This window comes from Vipera berus, assembly GCF_964194415.1.
Source record: "Vipera berus genome assembly, chromosome: 1".
NCBI lineage: Eukaryota > Metazoa > Chordata > Lepidosauria > Squamata > Viperidae > Vipera > Vipera berus.
This window is the reverse complement of record NC_138202.1, coordinates 208,207,338-208,226,561: the sequence shown is the minus strand read 5'-3', so window position 1 is coordinate 208,226,561 and position 19,224 is coordinate 208,207,338. Positions and strand designations below refer to the sequence as shown.

General features: G+C 39.6%; 1 protein-coding gene across 1 annotated transcript in view; it reads right to left on the bottom strand.

Annotated features, from left to right (window-relative positions):
- Positions 1 to 9,301: 9,301 nt before the first annotated feature.
- The window catches only part of CKAP2 (cytoskeleton associated protein 2), a gene marked incomplete at both ends in the record, with an annotated part of 12,101 nt that continues 2,178 nt past the window's right edge, over positions 9,302 to 19,224 (bottom strand). Inside the window, 6 exons of the mRNA XM_081344088.1 lie at positions 9,302 to 9,545; positions 11,466 to 11,799; positions 12,430 to 12,499; positions 15,029 to 15,196; positions 16,081 to 16,294; positions 17,971 to 18,737. Coding sequence (XP_081200214.1) covers positions 9,302 to 9,545; positions 11,466 to 11,799; positions 12,430 to 12,499; positions 15,029 to 15,196; positions 16,081 to 16,294; positions 17,971 to 18,737 — 1,797 coding nt within the window. The remainder of the gene's footprint in view (positions 9,546 to 11,465; positions 11,800 to 12,429; positions 12,500 to 15,028; positions 15,197 to 16,080; positions 16,295 to 17,970; positions 18,738 to 19,224) is intronic.

Here is a 19,224-nt window from a genome sequence, read left to right as displayed (position 1 = left end):
AGAGAACGCCCTCCCCCTGGGGATCACCCGCCAGCACTCACTGACCGGCGGCACCCTAAGGAGGCCCTCCCTGTGGGAGCACACAGGACAATGGGAGATTGATGCTGGCAGCAGGTGCTCCCTAAGATAACCCAACTGCTCTCTAGACCCCGTCTCCGATGCTTCATCTCCCGGAGCTCCACAGAGAACCATGGGGCCCAACGGGATCTGTGCCAGATCAGGGGTCGCAAGGGTACAACACGGTCGAGCGCCTTGGTGGCAGCCCTTTCCCAGGCATCCACCAAGGCATCGGCTGAGCTGTGAGTGGGGGGATAGGTATAGACCCAAGCACCTTCTGGAACCGTTCCAGATCCATCAGGCGCCTAGGGCGGAACCACCTGGTCGGTTCCGCAGCCCAGCAGCGAGGGGCAGCAAACCGGAAGACCAACCGTAGGAGATGATGATCGGACCATGACAGGGGTGTAATCGTTGGCGAGCCCCCTCCCAGACCATCAAGCCACTGTCCAGATAGAAAAACTAGGTCGAGAGTGTGACACCCCCCCATGAGTCGGGCCCTGGATTATTTGGGTCAGGTCCATGGCCGTCATGGAAGCCATGAACTCCCGAGCTAACTCTGGCGACCCCCCCAGGGAAGGGAGGTTAAAGTCGCCCAGAACCATACGTCTGGGAAACTCAACCACCAACCCTGAAAGGTCATCAAGAAGCCCGGGCAGGGCCGTTGCTACACAGCTGGGCGCCAGGCATGTAAGCAACAAGCCCAACTGAGCCCCAGGGCCACACCTCAGGAGGAGTGACTGACTCCCGCCCACCTGTACAGCAATCTCCCGCGGACACAAGGTCTCCTGAATAACCACCGCCACACCCCCGCCCCTGTCCTGAGTCCACGGCCGGTGAAGCACACAGAAACCTGGAAGGCAGAGCTCAGTCAGAGGGAGACCTCCCTCTGAGCCCAACCAGGTTTCTGTAATGCATGCCAGATCCACGTGTTCCTCCTCAAACAAATCACAGATGAGGGGAGCTTTGTTCACAACGGATCTGGCATTAAAGTACACCAGCCTGAGCTCAGGGACTTGATCCCTCTCACCCCCGGATAGAAGGGTACCAACTGGAGGGTCGGAGCACGCCACCGCTTGAAGACAGCGGGGGTGTGATCCCCGAAATTGATATGACCCTCCGTGTAGCCGCCTGCTGCCGTTCCCAATCGCCGTGGGGATTTGAAACCCCACCCCACTGCTGGGAAAACCGGAGGTCGCCAACACCAACCCCGTCTCACCAGGAACCATCTCCGGCCTGGACTGACAGCCGGTTGAAAAAATACATCCCATATCCCTCCCAACCCTACCATTCCGCCCCCTCCCTAACCCTGTAAAACAACCAGCTAAAAAACATACCACGGGCCTCTTAATACGTTTCCACCAGCGGTCCCTGTCTATGCCCAACCACCTCTCGGGGTCCCAACAATTGGGCCCGTCCTTAAGGGAGATAGAAGAAAGAGCGGCAGGTCGTACCCAGGAAGGGGGAGCCCTCCTGAGGGCATACAAGTCCGCGCTAGAATAACACAGCCGAACCATGTACTAGCAATAACCGCAAGGGCAGATTTGAGCAGCAGAATGGTCAATTGATACTAAATGATGTTAAAATAGTATTCAGTCCGGAAAATATCTCAGATCCACCAAACCGGCCCCACTCTCACTTGAGCCAGCAACCAGATAAAAGAACCTCAGCTGTCCTCTCACAACAGTTGAGGTGTCAAATTCGGGGTGGACTGATCGCGGACTACCGGGATAGACCCACCCCAACCAATCTCTCACATCAGTGGGGTGGGTTGATGGTCAAAATCAACCGCCCTCTCACCACGGTCAATTCTCGGGTCCATTCCAGACTGATTAAAGAAGGTGATGGGAGCAGGAGTATATATAAACCATGTCCATATCCAGCCACGCCAACCCAAAGGTGGTAACCTGGTAATTGGCGGAGGTGTTCCAGGGACATGCTTCCAGAAGGGAAGGGTCGCCGAGTCATAAAACAATGCCCATGGACGGTTAAGGTGTAAAAATTATGACCACGGTCAAACCTCAGGCCGTCATGATATCTCGGCCATGGACACCGCCCTAGAAGGAAAGAGAACAAACATAACCGGGTCCACTGAATGTTCAAGATGTTAAGACCATCATCGGCCATCACCGTCCCCCAGGCCGCAGTCAACATTCCAAAGGAGGAGAAGGAGAGAGGGGCCTCCCAGCCACCACCATAGGTCCGAAGAAAAGAAAGAACCTCAGGCCACAACAAACGGCGCCCGTCAGCTGTATATATACATATATAGTATATATACCAATATACTATAAAAAGGAAAAGGTTCCCCCGCACATGCATGCTAGTCGTTTCCGACTCTAGGGGCCGGAGCTCATCTCCGTTTCAAAGCCGAAGAACCAGCGCTTGTCTATATACTTTATATTATATAATATACAAATATATATATACCAAAAGCTAATATAAAATTCAGGCATGTTTTGAAAAAGGTAAATTTAAATTTTTTTTACACCAACAGTAAAAGTGAATTAACTTTTAATAGTGACTATTTCTAATATTTCTAAAGGTTTATCTTCAGATCTACAAATTAGATACAATATTTTTGTGTACCTTGTCCACAAAGATCAACTTAGTGAAATGCTATTATACAATTAGTTTAGTATCACCAATGGTAAAATTGGTATGCATGCATCTTTTACATGTTAAAGTATAGCAATCATTCCCCATGTTAAGATGTTTCATTTATTAAATAACAGTAAAGCTAAATTAAATTAGTTAAATCATGGCAACATAACACCTGCACTAAGTTAAAGGACCTCAACTTAAACATGTGCTTTCATTCTCTGCTCTGGTCCTGTTGATTGATAGTTTGCAATGCATTGTTTGGTCTGTAGATGAAACCAGTGCCTTCATCTCCCAATTCTCCAAGTTGTTGAAGCGAAGAAACACAAGGGCTGTGATCTTTCAGCATACTTGGTAACTTTTTTGCTTTTTCATGGATGCGGCAGGACCGTCTCACAGGAGTTAGGAATTTCATATTTTTAATGGTTGAATCATCACACTGCAGTCTTTTCTTTGCACTTGGAGTTAAAAAGAAAAATCATTTATGTATTTGCAGGATTAGAATGCAATAATTCAATGTGGCTTGGCTACAGAACAGCCTTAGTAAGTGAATAAAAATAATACAAATATTATTTTGGCATTGAATAATTGAATGTTGTAAGAAAAATGTATTGCTTCTCTATGGATAATGCATATACTTCTTACTTCAGCCATGTAGGATTTTAGGAACATAAAACCATGCCAGTTTCAAAGACTGATAATTTTGACTGCCATAGCTGGTTTAGAAAATAGTTTAAAGGTTTGACTTTTGGGGCCAGGTTGCAAGTCTTATTTATTGTTGCTATATACTTTTTTATAGTGATATAGATCCAGATGGCTTGTTTTATTACCTCTAAAAAGGAAATGGAAATTCCTAAAGAATTGATTCAGTGCTTTGTAATTTGATGGAGATCTGATTTATGGAATTTACTATTGGTTTATATTATAATTCATAACTCCTAATTTATGACATGGTACCACATGTGAACTCAATCTTTTTATATTACTGAAATGTGAAATATTTTGAAATTCTAAATGTGCTATATCAATACTAAATACAATATTAACCACTATTACTATTTAGAACAGACATGTCAACCACAAGTGGTTTCATGTGGCCGCCATCCTGGAAACAGTGAGGGAACGGCCCCCACTGCCTTGGCCCTGGCCCAGAGACCCTCCTTCTGCCAGAGACCCTCAGATCTGTCCCACTCCTGTCCAGGCCCCCATAGGCACCCTTGATGCGAACGATGTAGAGCTGGCCATGCCCACCCAGTAGGCCACACCCACTCTAGCCATGCCAACCCAGTAGGCCACGCCCACCTTGGCCATACCCACCCGGCCCCTTGAGGGCAACTGCAATGCTGATGCGGCCCTCAATGAAATTGAGTTTGACACCCCTGGTTTAGAATATTTATATATGGCTTCTAGACATCTAGTAGCAAAAGAGATCATTGTTCCTGAAATAACATACTCCCATTGTCCAGCAAGCCTAAAGGGAAGACGGATATGGTCAATATAATTGGTGGAAATCTTTTAAAAGTACATCATATTATTAAAATCAAATAAATTATTCCCCAGTAACTATGCACAATTGTCTTTTTCCCAAGCTCTCCAGCTGTAGTAGAACCAATGGTTATCCTGGCTAAAAACTGCTATCCTACTGGTCTTCAGGAATTTAAGGAGTCCCAAGTAGAGTTCAGGGTGCCCCTTGAGGGGGAGGGGGGAGTCATGCACAAGTTGAGGGAAGGGAGTGCTGCGCTGCGCTGTAGTCAGGAAGGCCAAGGAAAGGTGTGCGGTATGTGAACAAAGGGGAGGAGGAAGGCATGGTGTATGGCAGCAAACAAATATGGCTGAAGGTGGATATTTGCCTCAGTGACTTGAAAGCTTCCCTGCTGGCTTCCCCATCGGCTTTGCTTGTGGAAAGTCACTAGGGAAGGTTACAAATGGTGATCACATGACCGAGGAACATGCAACCAGTCACAACTGAACTGGTTGCCAAGTGCTTGAACTTTGTTCACCTGAATACAAGGACCAATATTAACTTCCTTTCTTCAGTGCCATAGTAAATTCAAGCATTTGAACAAATACTTGTATCTCAAGGACACTTACAGGGACATTTTAGTGTAAAACAAAATACCCACGTGTTCCCACAATTTGTGGGAATTAATTTCAAAAGCAGCAGTTACAGTACATCAAGAAAATGAAAGACACACAGCTGACCAGCATTGGGCATTTTTTTTACCTCAGACAGAGAGAGGAGAGAGAGAGAGAGAGAGAGAGGGAGAGAGAGAGAGAGAGAGAGAGAGAGAGAGAGAGAGAGAGAGAAAGAAAAGTGGGTGGAACAGAAATCAGATTTTAATATTGATCAATTTCAATGAATGATTCCAATTAATCCCCTTCTTGGACAACAATCAACCTACTTATTTATTTATTTGTTGAATTTATATACCACCCTATTCCCGAAGGACTCAGGGCGGTTCACAGGGCAGTTAAAACAGTACAAAAAAGAGAAAATTAAATTAAATTAGTACAAGCCCACAATTAATAATAACAGTAAAAATTAAAATTTTAAATTTAATTTAATTTGATTAATATAATTTAAAATTTAAAATCCCTCAGTCCAGGACTGACTGACTGACTGACTGACATACTTCTAAGTATGTCTCTTGTTTCTTCATCCAACTTTCATAAATCAAGGAGATAACTTTTGGACATTATGCTTGTGTTCAGCCATAATAATTAAACTGTGAAACTCATATCAGACATGTCTACACGTAGTCCTTGACTTATGATCACAATTGGAACATGAATCTCCACTACTAAGCAAAATGATTGTTAAATTTGTTGTGCCCAATTTTACAACTTTTTTTGTTATGTTCGTTAAGCAAACCACATGGTCATTAAGCAAATCTAACTTCCCCTATAATTACCTTAGTTTATCATAAACTATTATTTCCAAAGATTGAGTTAATATACTCTCTACTCCAAAAACAAGCAAATCTGAACCAGAGCACAGATGATACACAATTCAGCTTTGTTTTTAATTATTATCCTGATTACCAGAGTCAAACAATGGGAATCGGAGAAGCATGTTGTTGTTGTTTTTAAAAAACCCGACGTATTCCCACAATTTGTGGGAATTAATTTCAAAGGCAGCAGTTACAGTACATCAAGAAAATGAAAGACACACGGTTGACCAGCATAGGGCGTTTTTTTCAACACACACACACACACACAGACAGAGAAGTGGGTGGAACAGAAATCAGAGGCGCAGTAGGGGTTTTTTTTAAATTTCCTTTGTTTAGCTCTATAAGAACAAGGAATGTAAAAGACTTGCATTAATAGCGTTTTTCTTTTTTAAATAAGAAACATACCGGCCTTGGATGCCTCCGGGGGCTTGAGAGGCAGAAGACACGAACGTTTCCAACGCCGCCCTTCAGACACGGGAGGGCGGAGGCTGAACGTCAGGAAACCTCAAACCCATCCCTATATCCAGCCAGTAATTCTCATCCTACATGCAGCAAATCCCGCTCAGGGCAGCTAGTTCCGTTGAGGGGAGAAAGAGCAGCTGAGTGACTGAGACAGAGCCGTAAAGTAGAGACCTCCTCCTTACTACAGTACTTTGAATGCACGCAACGGGCTTGCAATGGCCCTCTCTCTTAACGACGCCCGCAGCTCCCCGGTTGCCTACCGAGCCATTGCAAAAATTCTGCTCGAGCGAGTCTCTTGCCCTGCTCGGCCCAGCCAGCTCAGAGACGCCAGCAAAGAGGAGAGGGTGGAGACCATGGTGCCGAAGGGCATGGTTTCGATGGAAAACGTAAAGCTTTCTTTTTACCACAGGGCAAAAGATCGCCGCCAGAAACTAGATTTCTAGCTTCCTCCGAGTAGATCCGGGCATCGCTTTAGAAGTGACTTTTGATAATGGGACTTCTTGGCAAGCTCGTGAACTAGACTGTTGCCGCCCACGGGCTTGTGTGTTAATGGCGCCCGTTTCAAACATAGGGAAATCAAGTGCTGGAAATAAAAGTAGGGGTTCTGTGTTTGAATTGCCCCCCCCAAAACACACACACACACACACACACACCCAAACCCTGCAAAGTGCTGCTTCATCCGGGCTGGGTGGTGGAAGTGTTCCTGAGTCTGTGCCAAGAAGCCACCCAAGGCATGAAGGTCACCCCCAGCTGCCCAGCTTAAGATGTTGCATTGGGCAGTCATATGGGAAGGCCCTGGAGGCAGAGGGTCGAAATAGTGACAATGGTGAAGGCATAATTGCACTTTGCAGGAGAAGCAGTAGTTTTTATCGAGAAAATAATATGTATGGACAATAGGAAATGGGCTTCATAGGTCAGATGGTGCCCATCTTGCAGTTGAGAAAGAACTAAAGATCTTCTGGAGTATTACAGTAATGGGGCTAATGGCATGACGAGATTAAAACCCTGATGTCTGCTTGCTTATGTTGCCATGCAGTAAAAGAGCATCAAAGCTGCAAAGACAAAATTTTAATGAGAACGTGGAATGTAAGAAACATGAACACAGGAAAGCTCACCACAATGAAAGATTAAATGAATTGATTACACATTGAAACTTTGGGCATCAATAAACCGAAATGGTCTGGAATCGGGTAGTTTCAGCTAGACTAGCATGCCATTTACTATTTAGGACATGAAAAACAAAGGAATGTCATTGCTTTCATAGTCAAGAAAGATGCTTGGGTACCGCGCAGTTAACAGCCAAATATCAATTGATCTTTAATATGAAAGTTAACCAACTTTACCCTGCAGCTACTGATGGAAAGGAAAGCAATGAATTTTATGATTCAAATGTACTGCTTTTAGAGATAGAGGCTGGTATGCCAAGATTGGAAATATTGAACAAAATATTGTCTAGGAAACTGAAATGAAGCAGGAAAATAACTTATAAATTTACATCAATCGTTATGTCAGTGCTAATACAATCTTCAAAAAACCAGATACCTACACAAAAGGAATACCATCAGATAGAGAATACAGAAATCAAATTGACTACTCATGTACTTTTGACATCAATAGTGCTAAGAGCTACTTGTAGAACCGATGATAAAATTCTTGGGGTTATCAGCATGTTACATTCTCCCCTTTGCTAGTTATTGGCCAGTTTGGCATGGGCAAATTGGCAGTGATTAGAATCCTGGAAGTGGAATTATTGGCATCGAATTGTTTTGCAAATATTTAAAATCCTTTCCCAGACTCATAGGCATATATAACCTCTCTGAAAGCCTGTTTTCATTTGGCATGGTGGTGTAGGAAGTCACCCCCCCCAAGAAAGAAATATTTTGGGAATAGTAAAAGGCAGAATATTATATTTCCCCAAAGGATCTTTAAGGCAGAAACCACCCCTCCCCCAAGTCTGCCTGCTGCAAACAAAAACCAGGTCTACAGAAATGCAGATGTAATAATCTTGTCAGAAAGATTGGAGCCAGGAAGCTTGGAGCTGGTGGGATTAGAAAGACAGAATCCCTAGAATCAACAATCCCTCACACCAAAAAAATCAAGTACAGGACATGGTCATCAGCCCCAGCCCCAAGGAAGCAGGATATGACCTTTGGGACATAATAGGATTAGCCCACCATCAGAATACCAGAAAGGCACTCAGACTGAGGTCAAAGTACATGCCACTGGAAAAATTCCAAACAAAAGCCCGAGAAGGTATAAAAACCCACCACTCCCTACTATGTGTGGTCAGCTTTCCCAGAGCCATCTTTGTCTGGCTCTCCTCTTCAATAAACTACAACCTTCTTTCTAAACCAGTCTCCATTTTGTTTATTTCCAACTTGGACTAGACCTTGACAAAGATTTTTCTTTCAACAGTGAGATACCTCACTTCAACAGCAAAGAGCAAATCGAACTGTCTAAATGGCCTACAAAATGTAGATAGGGTGTATTTGTTATGTTCCCTTTATAAACATTGTTGAAATATTTATAAAGCATTGTCATTGCCACATCCATGGATTTCAGCTTGGGAATTACAAGCTGTTACTGCCAATGTTCTTAATAGGCACCCACATTTTTATATTAAATCATTAGCATGCTACTTCCAACCACTGATCAAATCTTTCAGAAGAAAAGCATTTATAAAACTGGCAATTTTACTTCCACAATCTTCTCAGAGTTGTTAATGTTCTATTTCAATCTTTGCCCACCCAAACATATATAATAAACATGCATACATACATACATGTATGTATATATACCAATATATAATTTATATGTATATTATATAATATACTTTATATTATATAATATACAAATAGATATATACATATATACCAAGAGCTAATATAAAATTCAGGCATGTTTTGAAAAAGGGAAATTTAAATTTTTTTTACACCAACAGTAAAAGTGAATTAACATTTAATAGTGACTATTTCCAATATTTCTAAAGGTTTATCTTCAGATCTACAAATTAGATACAATATTCTTGTGTACCTTGTCCACAAAGTTCAACTTAGTGAAATGCTATTATACAATTAGTTTAGTATCACCAATGGTAAAATTGGTATGAATGCATCTTTTACACGTTAAGATGTTTCATTTATTTATTAAATAACAGTAAAGCTAAATTAAATCATGGCAACATAACACCTGCACTAAGTTAAAGGACCTCAACATAAATAAATAAACATGTGCTTTCATTCTCTGCTCTGGTCTTCTTGATTGATAGTTTGCAATGCATTGTTTGGTCTGTAGATGAAACCAGTGCCTTCATCTCCCAATTCTCCAAGTTGTTGAAGCGAAGAAACACAAGGGCTGTGATCTTTCAGCATACTTGGTAACTTTTTTGCTTTTTCATGGATGCGGCAGGACCGTCTCACAGGAGTTAGGAATTTCATATTTTTAATGGTTGAATCATCACACTGCAGTCTTTTCTTTGCACTTGGGGTTAAAAAGAAAAACCATTTATGTATTTGCAGGATTAGAATGCAATAATTCAATGTGGCTTGGCTACAGAACAGCCTTAGTAAGTGAATAAAAATAATACAAATATTATTTTGGCATTGAATAATTGAATGTTGTAAGAAAAATGTATTGCTTCTCTATGGATAATGCATACACTTCTTACTTCAGCCATGTAGATTTAGATTTAAATTTTATTAGATTTATATACCGCCCTTTCCCGAAGGACTCAGGGCGGTTTACAGGGCATTTTAAAATCATACCAATACAAAATACAAAGTTAAAAGACAAATAAAAGATTAAATTATCCCTGAAAATAAAACCCAGTTAAAATTCTCAGCCTGGGTCAGAGAGCTCAAAGAGCCAAGTCTTCAGGTCTCGGTGGAATGAGCGTAGGTCAGGGGTAGTCCTGAGGTCCACGGGGAGCTGGTTCCAGAGGGCAGGCGCATCCACAGAAAAGGCCCTCCCCCTGGGTGTTATCCCCCGGCAATCTTTTACCGGCGGCACCCTGAGAAGACCCTCTCTCTGCGAGCGCACTGGACGAAGGGAGCTTGATGCTGGCAGCAGGTGTTCCCTCAAATATCCCGGACCCAAGCCATTTAGGGCTTTATAGGTATGCCAAGGTTTGACTTTTAGGGCCAAGTTGCAAGTCTTAGTTATTGTTGCTATATACTTTTTTATAGTGATATAGATCCAGATGGCTTGTTTCATTACCTCTAAAAAGGAAATGGAAATTCCTAAAGAATTGATTCAGTGCTTTGTAATTTGATGGAGATCTGATTTATGGAATTTACTATTGGTTTATATTATAATTCGTAACTCCTAATTTGTGACATGGTACCATATGCGAACTCAATCTTTTTATATTACTGAAATGTGAAATACTTTGAAATTCTAAATGTGCTATATCAATACTAAATACAATATTAACCACTATTACTATTTAGAATATTTATATATGGCTTCTAGACATCTACTAGCAAAAGAGATCATTGTTCCTGAAATAATGTACTCCTATTGTCCAGCAAGCCTAAAGGGTAGACGGATATGGTCAATATAATTGGTGGAAATCTTTTAAATGTATATCATATTAAAATCAAATAAATTGTTCCCCAGTAACTATGCACAATTGTCTTTTTCCCAAGCTCTCCAGCTGTAGTAAAAGCAATGGTTACCCTGGCTAAAAACTGCTATCCTATTGGTCTTCAGGAATTTAAGGAGTCCCAAAGTAGAGTTCAGGGTGCCCCTTGAGGGGGAGGGGGGGAGTCATGCACAAGTTGAGGGAAGCAAAGCTGAATCTGTGCATGCACAGGATCTAAGTAGTGCACGAAATTACCACCATCACCTACAAGTCCATAGAAAAACTGTTTTCCCTGAAACCACTCCCTGGTACAAAAAAAGGTTGGGGGCCATGCTGTAATGGTTTCTAGCCAGTGGTGGGATTCAGCCAGTTCGCACTGGTTTGGCAGAACCTGTAGCTAATTTTTGTTGAGTTACCAGCGCCGTAGCCCTTTTTCCCAAGGCCCAGAACAGCTCGCTGGAAGTACGTGGATGCCACTTCTGGAACTCCATTCCGGCTCAGAACGGCCCACAGGAAGTGGCATCCACTCAGAGAATCATCTTTTCACGTATTTGAATCCCACCACTGTTTTCAGCTATTACTTTTTCTGAGAAGAAAAGTAATAGTTGGAAACCATGAAATTGTTTGGTTTTTTCCCCAAACAAGCTCAACTCAATTGCATTTCCCCCCCCCAAACAAGCTCAACTCAAATTGGTCAGGCTCACTTTTCCCAAGCACTTGGATATTATACACAAATTGAGCATAACATGTTTTTCAGATTAAGGACAGCAACTCCACATCCTCAGACCCTACATGGAAAAGATCACATTAAGACTCACCTTTTCAAATGGGAAGCAGTTGACAAATTATACTTTATTAAAAATGCACCCTTTTCATTTTCAGGAGTTTGAATCTCTAGAAGTCTGTCTTTTTCTGCATTGGTACCAGTTTCTTCATTTTTTAAGTCTATAGGTTTCTGTGTCTGTTCTTTATTTTTGTTCTTTTTTTCCTTAGGAAAGTCTTCTTTGATTTTTGAGCAAATTTCTGTTGATTCTTGAAAAGTTTCATTACTAGGCTCCACCTCGTTTTTCAAACTGACTTCCTTGAAAGCCTCTTCTATCTCTGCTACAGCTGGTCCCTCAGGATTTACAATGTTTTCTTCCTTCACACATTCTGAAAAAATATAAATATATTCTGTCATAATATAGGGCAATATTGCTAAGCACATTGGTTTGTGCTTAAACTGTAAGCCGCCCTGAGTCTTCGGAGAAGGGCGGGATATAAATGGGATTTAAACCAAAAAACCCCCCCTCAATATTTAAGCCTGTTAAAAGAAATTCAAAAGTTACAGATCGCAAAGAAAAGTTATATACGTTGCTTATAACAAATAAAATGCAGAGGGAAGCATTATTAGAGCCGTGGTGGAGCACTGGGCTAATGCCTCCTTAAGTAACACCAGCTGCCTGCAATTAGTGCAGATTCGCATCCCACCAGGCTCAAGGTTGACTCAGCCTTCCATCCTTCCGAGGTAGGTAAAATGAGGACCCAGATTGTTGGGGGCAATTAAGCTGACTTTGTAATAATGCCGCTTGGGGGTGTGTGTGTGAAAGCCCTAATAAGCAGGCATATACATAGAATGAAGGCTACTGCTAAGCTTGTAAGCTGCCCTGAGTCTTCGGAGAAGGGCGGGATATAAATGGAATTAAAATAAATAAAATAAAATTACTTTGCATCATTCAGGATTGGGTTTAGCAGGACAAAATTGAAGATTTGAAGAAACTAATCAATAATGTTAAATCTTACCATCAGTTTTTGGTAGATCTCGTCTAGCCTTTAAAACATCTGCAAGTGTATGGCGTAACTCATCCTTAGGCTGAAAAACCAAGTATTAATTTCCAGTTAGCTTAGCTAATTATTTTAGAAAATGTATATGACTGCCCAGCTCACTCACTGTGATTATAGGCAGCTTATAAAAGTAAAAGCCCTAAATACAAATGCAATAAACCCTTACCTCCCCACATGACAACAAACAAACCACTTGATGTGCTCTTTATCACCTTAAGGTCCTCAGGCCGCTGGCAAATCCATGTCTTGTAATTATTCACAATGTTATAAAAGATCAGTATTCAAATAAAACTGGACATCCAGGTTCAAATTTCCTCAGCTATTTATTTTATTAATCAAGTTTATATGGCCACCACCACACAGGTGACTCTGGGCAGTGTAAAATAATAAGTTTAGTGTAATCTTACACCTGTCACTCCCATATAAGATTGTTTCTGGGGCAGCTCTTTACATGGCCGATCACTAAGCCGCTACCAGCCATAGCCAAAAGTACTACCAAGCACAACGAAAGCACCGCGGAGGAATTGGGTGAGAACTTACCTTGTTTGTATCCCAAGTATTTCCCTGTGAAAGCTTCTTGAAACTTCTTCCCCCCTTTAAAATGGTGGCATTTGACTACTTTGGGGAAAATAAAGCCCTGAAAAGAACAACTAAAACAACTACAATTGGACTTGCACTTTTGATATTTGGGGCCCAAAAAGTTCCTATTTCTACGGGAACCTATTACCTTATCTACTTGTTAAAAGTTGAAAAAGAATTTAAATTGGATAAAAGCCTAATCTGAATTTGGAAAAAGACTCCAAATGCCATCGGGGACATCTTGTGGCAAAGCCTGGTACAGCAAGCGAATAGTCTTGACTGAGAGATTTGCTTACAGCCTAGACTTGTCCTTGGTATTATCTAAAACATAAAAAGCTGAAACAGCTGGGCGGTGAAACTACCCTTTAGGAATAGTGGAGGTAAACACTTACTGATTCTTATTTAAAAAATAGCCTCCACTAAAGGACTATCTGTAACCATCCTAGAAATTGAGGAATATCACCAACAAATTTCGGCTAACTATAAGCTTATACTTGAAAAAATTCTTGAAGCTACTGAAATAATGAAATCCAGATTGAAAGACAAAGGCGCCAGTTTAAACATACAAAACGAAACCCTTCCAACTAAAGAACTTACAATCCAAGAAGCAACAGAAGACAAAGAAATTAATACCAAGAGAGAGGATTTTAAAGATCAACAAGCAGAATCTGTTGAGAAGTTTGACAGCCAAACCCTGGCTGCAATTAAAGAACTTACAACCCAAAAAGCAATGGAAGCGGAAGAAAGCAATACCAAGATGGAGGGTGCTAAAGATCAACAAGTACAGCATATTGAAAATCTAGACAACCAAACAACATCTACAACATTGGACATGACTTTTTACTTAAACCAGATGAAACCTGAGGAAGAAGATGACCAGACTGAATTAAAGATAAAATATACCAAACCAAACATGGAGATTTGAACTACCAGGGCAGCAATTCAATGATTATAAATGGGCCAGTTCTTTTGGAAAATTGATAACTAGATGGTCTCCTTTGATTCAGGTAACATGTACAGGAATGAAGGTAGATCCATCTGAAGATTTAAAGGCACTGGTATGGAAGTCTGCTTGGCATAAAAAGCTAGAGTTAGATTTTAAAAATGGGGTTTTTCGATTTATGATAAAAGAGCCTAAGGTCTCAATTAATGGGCTAAAGGGAGAACTTCAGAACTTCAGGAAATATGAATATAGATTTAAATATTGTAGAAAATGATAAAAATGAGACTAATTGGCTTAATATTTAGGATTTAGATTTATAAGGGAAATGAAAATTAACTATTAGGATACAGTTTTGAACTATAATATAAAAGATGGACAGACAATAAAGGATATTTTATTAATAAGTGGTGAGGTATTAGGATGAGAATTAGAAAATGTTTATGAAATAAAATAAGAATGTATTTAAGTAATATGTGTACTTTAGATATGACAATTTTTATGGAGTGAAATAAAGGAAATTTGGGTTACCCGAAATTTAAATACTATGGATATTAAAGGTTAAATTGGAATACTGTAATTAAAAATTAGGTAAAATTTAAAAACAGGACATGGATATGTATCAGTAAACATATTGATAAATGTTTTAACTGAACGCTCTATAACTAGAAATGTAATAGCTTAAAGATGATATAGCAAATGTTAAGGGAAATAGAGAAGGAATTTTTGATGATGCAACCTGAGATATGTACTGAAGATTTTGTTATTGAACTATTGACTGCCCAATCACCACCCTGCTTTTCCAAATATTTAAATGTAAAACTGGAAAAACCAATAAAATTTGTTAAAAAAAAGATTGTTCTAATAGAATAGGATTGGAGAACCAACTATACCAACTTGGTTTCTTTAAATAAATGGTAGAATGTTTTTAATTTAAACAGTTGAAGTGTGAGAAAGTTTATAAATATATATACATATCATTGGCAAAGCAACTGAAAAGAAAATTAAATTTAGTGAAGCAGGTTTAAGAGTGTTTACCTGCGCTCCTGCAAGAATTGCCTTTTCATAGATAGTGATTACTTTTTCCATGGAGCAAAACTCTTCAAGACGCATCTGGCACACCCAATACTTAGCAAATCTTTTTGCATCTGGTATGTTTATTATCAGGTTTTCCAAAATGGATTGTACTCTTTCACCTACAGAGCCCTAAAGAGAAATAACAAGGAGAAAGAAAATGCACTGAATTTCTTTAAACTGTATGAGTTCTAGAGAAATGTTAGTATGTTGCATAAGCAGACTATAGGTAGTTGACTTACAACTGTTCATTTAACAGTTCAAATATACTAGTTTGAAAAAAATGATTGATGACCTGTTCTCCGACTTACGACCATTTCATCATCCCCAATTGTGATAGCAATTGAATAAAATAGAATAACAGAGTTGGACGGGACCTTGGAGGTCTTCTAGTCTAACCCCCTGCTCAGGCAGGAAACCTTACACCATTTCAGACAAATGGTTATCTAATCTTTTAAAACTTCCAGTATTGGAGCTCTGACAAAGTCAATTGGGAAATCAGACTCACTTAATGACCAAAGTGATTCACTTAATTGTGTAGTTCACATGACTGCTATAAAAATTGGGTCTGGTCATGTGATGACTCACTTTACAAGTACACCACCTTACATCAGAAATGCCAGTCCCAATTGTGGTTTTAAGCCAAGGACTACCTGTGATGTATAAGCTTCTGTGAATTAGTTTATATTTTCATAATCCAGAGAAGAACGAGTAGCCTTTTATGTAATACAAAACTTCAAAGAATCTTCTCTATTGTAGTAATAAACATATCTGTGTTCCACAATTCAGTCTTTTATCCCCATTCAGGACAGAACTGATTATTCTAAAATAGAAAGATGACATACAAGATTTTCTGATGATGTAGCCTACCAAGCTCTTCACGTTGATCCATTATAAGGCCAGTTGTCTTGAAAGCCCAGTCTGCCTTGTACCTTCAGAATTTATAGAACTGAATAAAGTACAAGAATGTTATAAAACTTAATTCATCGTTATAGTGGTTTATTTAAACATCATACCTTTTCAATGAGATGCAGACATTCTGCAAGCGTCTCGTTGACCTTATCACTAAGTAATCTTTGCTCATCTTCTTCAACAATTGTGGCCCAAAAGGATTCAGCGGGCTTTTTTGTAGTTTGCTGAGATGTTGCTTTTTTAGGCTGGCTATTTGCAGCTATGGTATTTTGTAGCTTCTTTGTCCCTTTTGAAGCCTGCCATTCAGCTAGCTGAAGTCTAAAAGATAAATATATAAGTTGATTAGCATAGTACTTCATTTTGGTTTTTAGCTAGAAATAGTTTGTGTAGCAGCTAGCCACAGGGAAATGAGAATGTCAATTCACAGCTCCTCATACCTATCTCAAGACGTTTATATTACAAAAGAAATAAAATCAACTATTAACAACTGTGGTATCTCAAATTCCTTACTTGAACTTGAGATACCACATCAGTCTAATCAGATAACCCAAGCGGAGACTTTTTGATCAAGCAGCACTTTATTTGATCAAATTAAGCAGCTGGGTGGCCAACGATCTGGAACGCTGGCAGTTACATCCAGAAGTGCCACACATTAGAAAATTGGTAGCATTGCTTTATAAACTTTGCTAGCCAATGAAAATCAGACAACAGAGCCATTGCATCATAAGAAAGACATCAATCATTCCCATACACTCCCTTATTCCCTACTTCAGTATATCCCATCCATGTACATGTTTCCCAAGCTTGCATGAAATTTCTCTGGTGCAAAAACTGATTACAAAAAGCAAGAAAGCAACAGTTAGACTAAATAATTTCTCTTTGTTCCAGAACCATTCAGAACAGTTAAACACTCAAAATTGCAATTACAAGTCATGATTGTCAGAAAAATAAGGCAAAGATAACTGCTATTTGCAGTAATCAGAGCTAAGCTAAAAAAGCCAAAGCTGCCTGTATTTTTGTGCCATCCGGCGATCAACTGGCAATTGCAGTTCAGTTCCAATGGCCTACCAAAATGAAACACCAATTCCAGTGAAAACACAGAAATAAGCCTGTAAGCCTAAATAGCATCCAAGACAGACATGTCAACTCACAACATCACGTGACGTTGCGCAACATATCGGGATGGTTTTGCCATTGCTGGCAATGGGGTGGGTGTGGCTTCTGGATGATGCATCCGGCCCGTGGGCCGGCAGTTTAACAACCCTGATCTAAAATGTCACATGTACAATTATATTTATTTATTTATTGATGGGATTTATATCCCGCCCTATCTCCTGAAGGACTCAGGGCGGCTCACAATAAAACATATAATAAGTGCATAAATCAAGATAAATGAAATTGAGAACATCAGTGCAATAAAAAATTAGAGAATTTAAAAATGAATTAAAAATACTAAATATAAATTAGTAAATTTAACCATAATTATCAGATATATAGGACTAGAGCTAACAAAATATGATTTATCAGACTGGGTGAGGGAACACACAGTTAAACATTTATCATCTGTAATAGCAGATGTGAAAGCATCCTGTTTTCAAGCCCCCAAAGTCAGTATGTGCAATTGCTTTAAATATTCAAGGCTAATTTAAGACAAAGTAAATAAAAAAAATCCAAGTCATAAATATGAACATGTGGTGGTGGGGCAACGGGTTTAATTTCTCTTTTGTACAATCTGAATTTCTTTATGTTTAGTCATAAACCAATTTGCTTGATTTTGGTGTACCATGTTGACCAATCCCAGCTAAATGAGATTTATTCCATAAATTTTAGCAAGCAAGCCATGGCTTAGTGGTACATTATATACATGCACTCATTCACACATAAGCCTGTTTTTAAACCACAAGGTGGGAATAGTGTGAAAAATTTCAACTGTTTTTTTGATGTTGTATTATCCCAAAACATCTTGATATCAGAAATGGAGGCATTTACATTACCTTCTCACATCTACAGATGTCGGAGCTTTGTTAATTGATTTTGAAGATGACATAGTAGGATGACTTTCGGAAACCGGTACTTTTAAGCTTCCACTTACAGTTTTAGATGGTGCAAGTTTCTTTGTCCTCAGGACAGAATTATTAGCGTTGGTTGGAACAGTCTTTAATAGTGATTTCGGATTGCTGCAAGTGTTTTTTTGGGTTGTCCCGTTATTCTCTGTGCTACCACTGACAGATCGTTTCTCATGATTCAGAATAGTTTTGGGATGATAAACAGAAACTCTCACAGTGCTGGTTTGAAAAGGGGTAGAATTTGGGACCTTAGAAGCACCAGCACTGCCAGCAACTTTAGCATTATTAGTTGCGGCTAACTTTACTCTTGATTTAGGCAGAGCAGGAAGGGAATTTCTAGGCTCATTGGCTGGAACTTTTCTGAATGAGTTTACCTTAGAAGAAACTATTTTGCCATGATATGAGCCAAGTACGTGTTTCTCTGAAATGCATGGAACAGAGCTGGGGACATCTGGTTTTATCTGTTTCTTTAAGTTTGCTTTCTGTAGAAAGCTCTGAGTAAATGACATAACCTTGGATTTTACTGCTGTAGACTCAGGATCTGCTACTGTCATATTGTTTGGAGAATTAGAATTTGTATCTGTCTTAATTTGTTTCAATACATGGGAGTTTAAGTTTTTAGGGGAACTGAAAGTGCTTTCAAGTATACTGTCCACTTCGTTCCATATAGATTTGTTGGCATTTTCTTTGTCTTCCTGAAAAAAATTAACATAGCATTAACATTTTGTTCTAAAATGCTTTTTAAAGGAAGAGTGATGTGAGGCACATGGCATCTTGACGTACATATGCTTGTTTGCTGTAGTATTTTTTCACTTTTCACCAATTATAACATATTAAAAAGCTAAAACATCAGGTCATTGGAAAAGCCAGTCACAATAGTAATTTCACAATTTTTTGCTGATCACTGCATATTAATATTTATGTTACTTATATTTAAGGGTGTAGGTCTATAGATGTGTTGTATATAGTATGTTTAAATGTGTGCTATGTATGTGTACACTTTAAGAGCAGGCAACTAAATTTCATTTTTAATGTATGCCATTGTGCCATTCAAAAGTGACAATAAAGGTTATCTAATTCAGTTTTTAAAACTTTAATGTACAAGTACCCTACCTGACTATACAGTACCCCCAAATCCTTCCTTACATTTCATATATATTATTTTGGTATAGCAATTTTTTA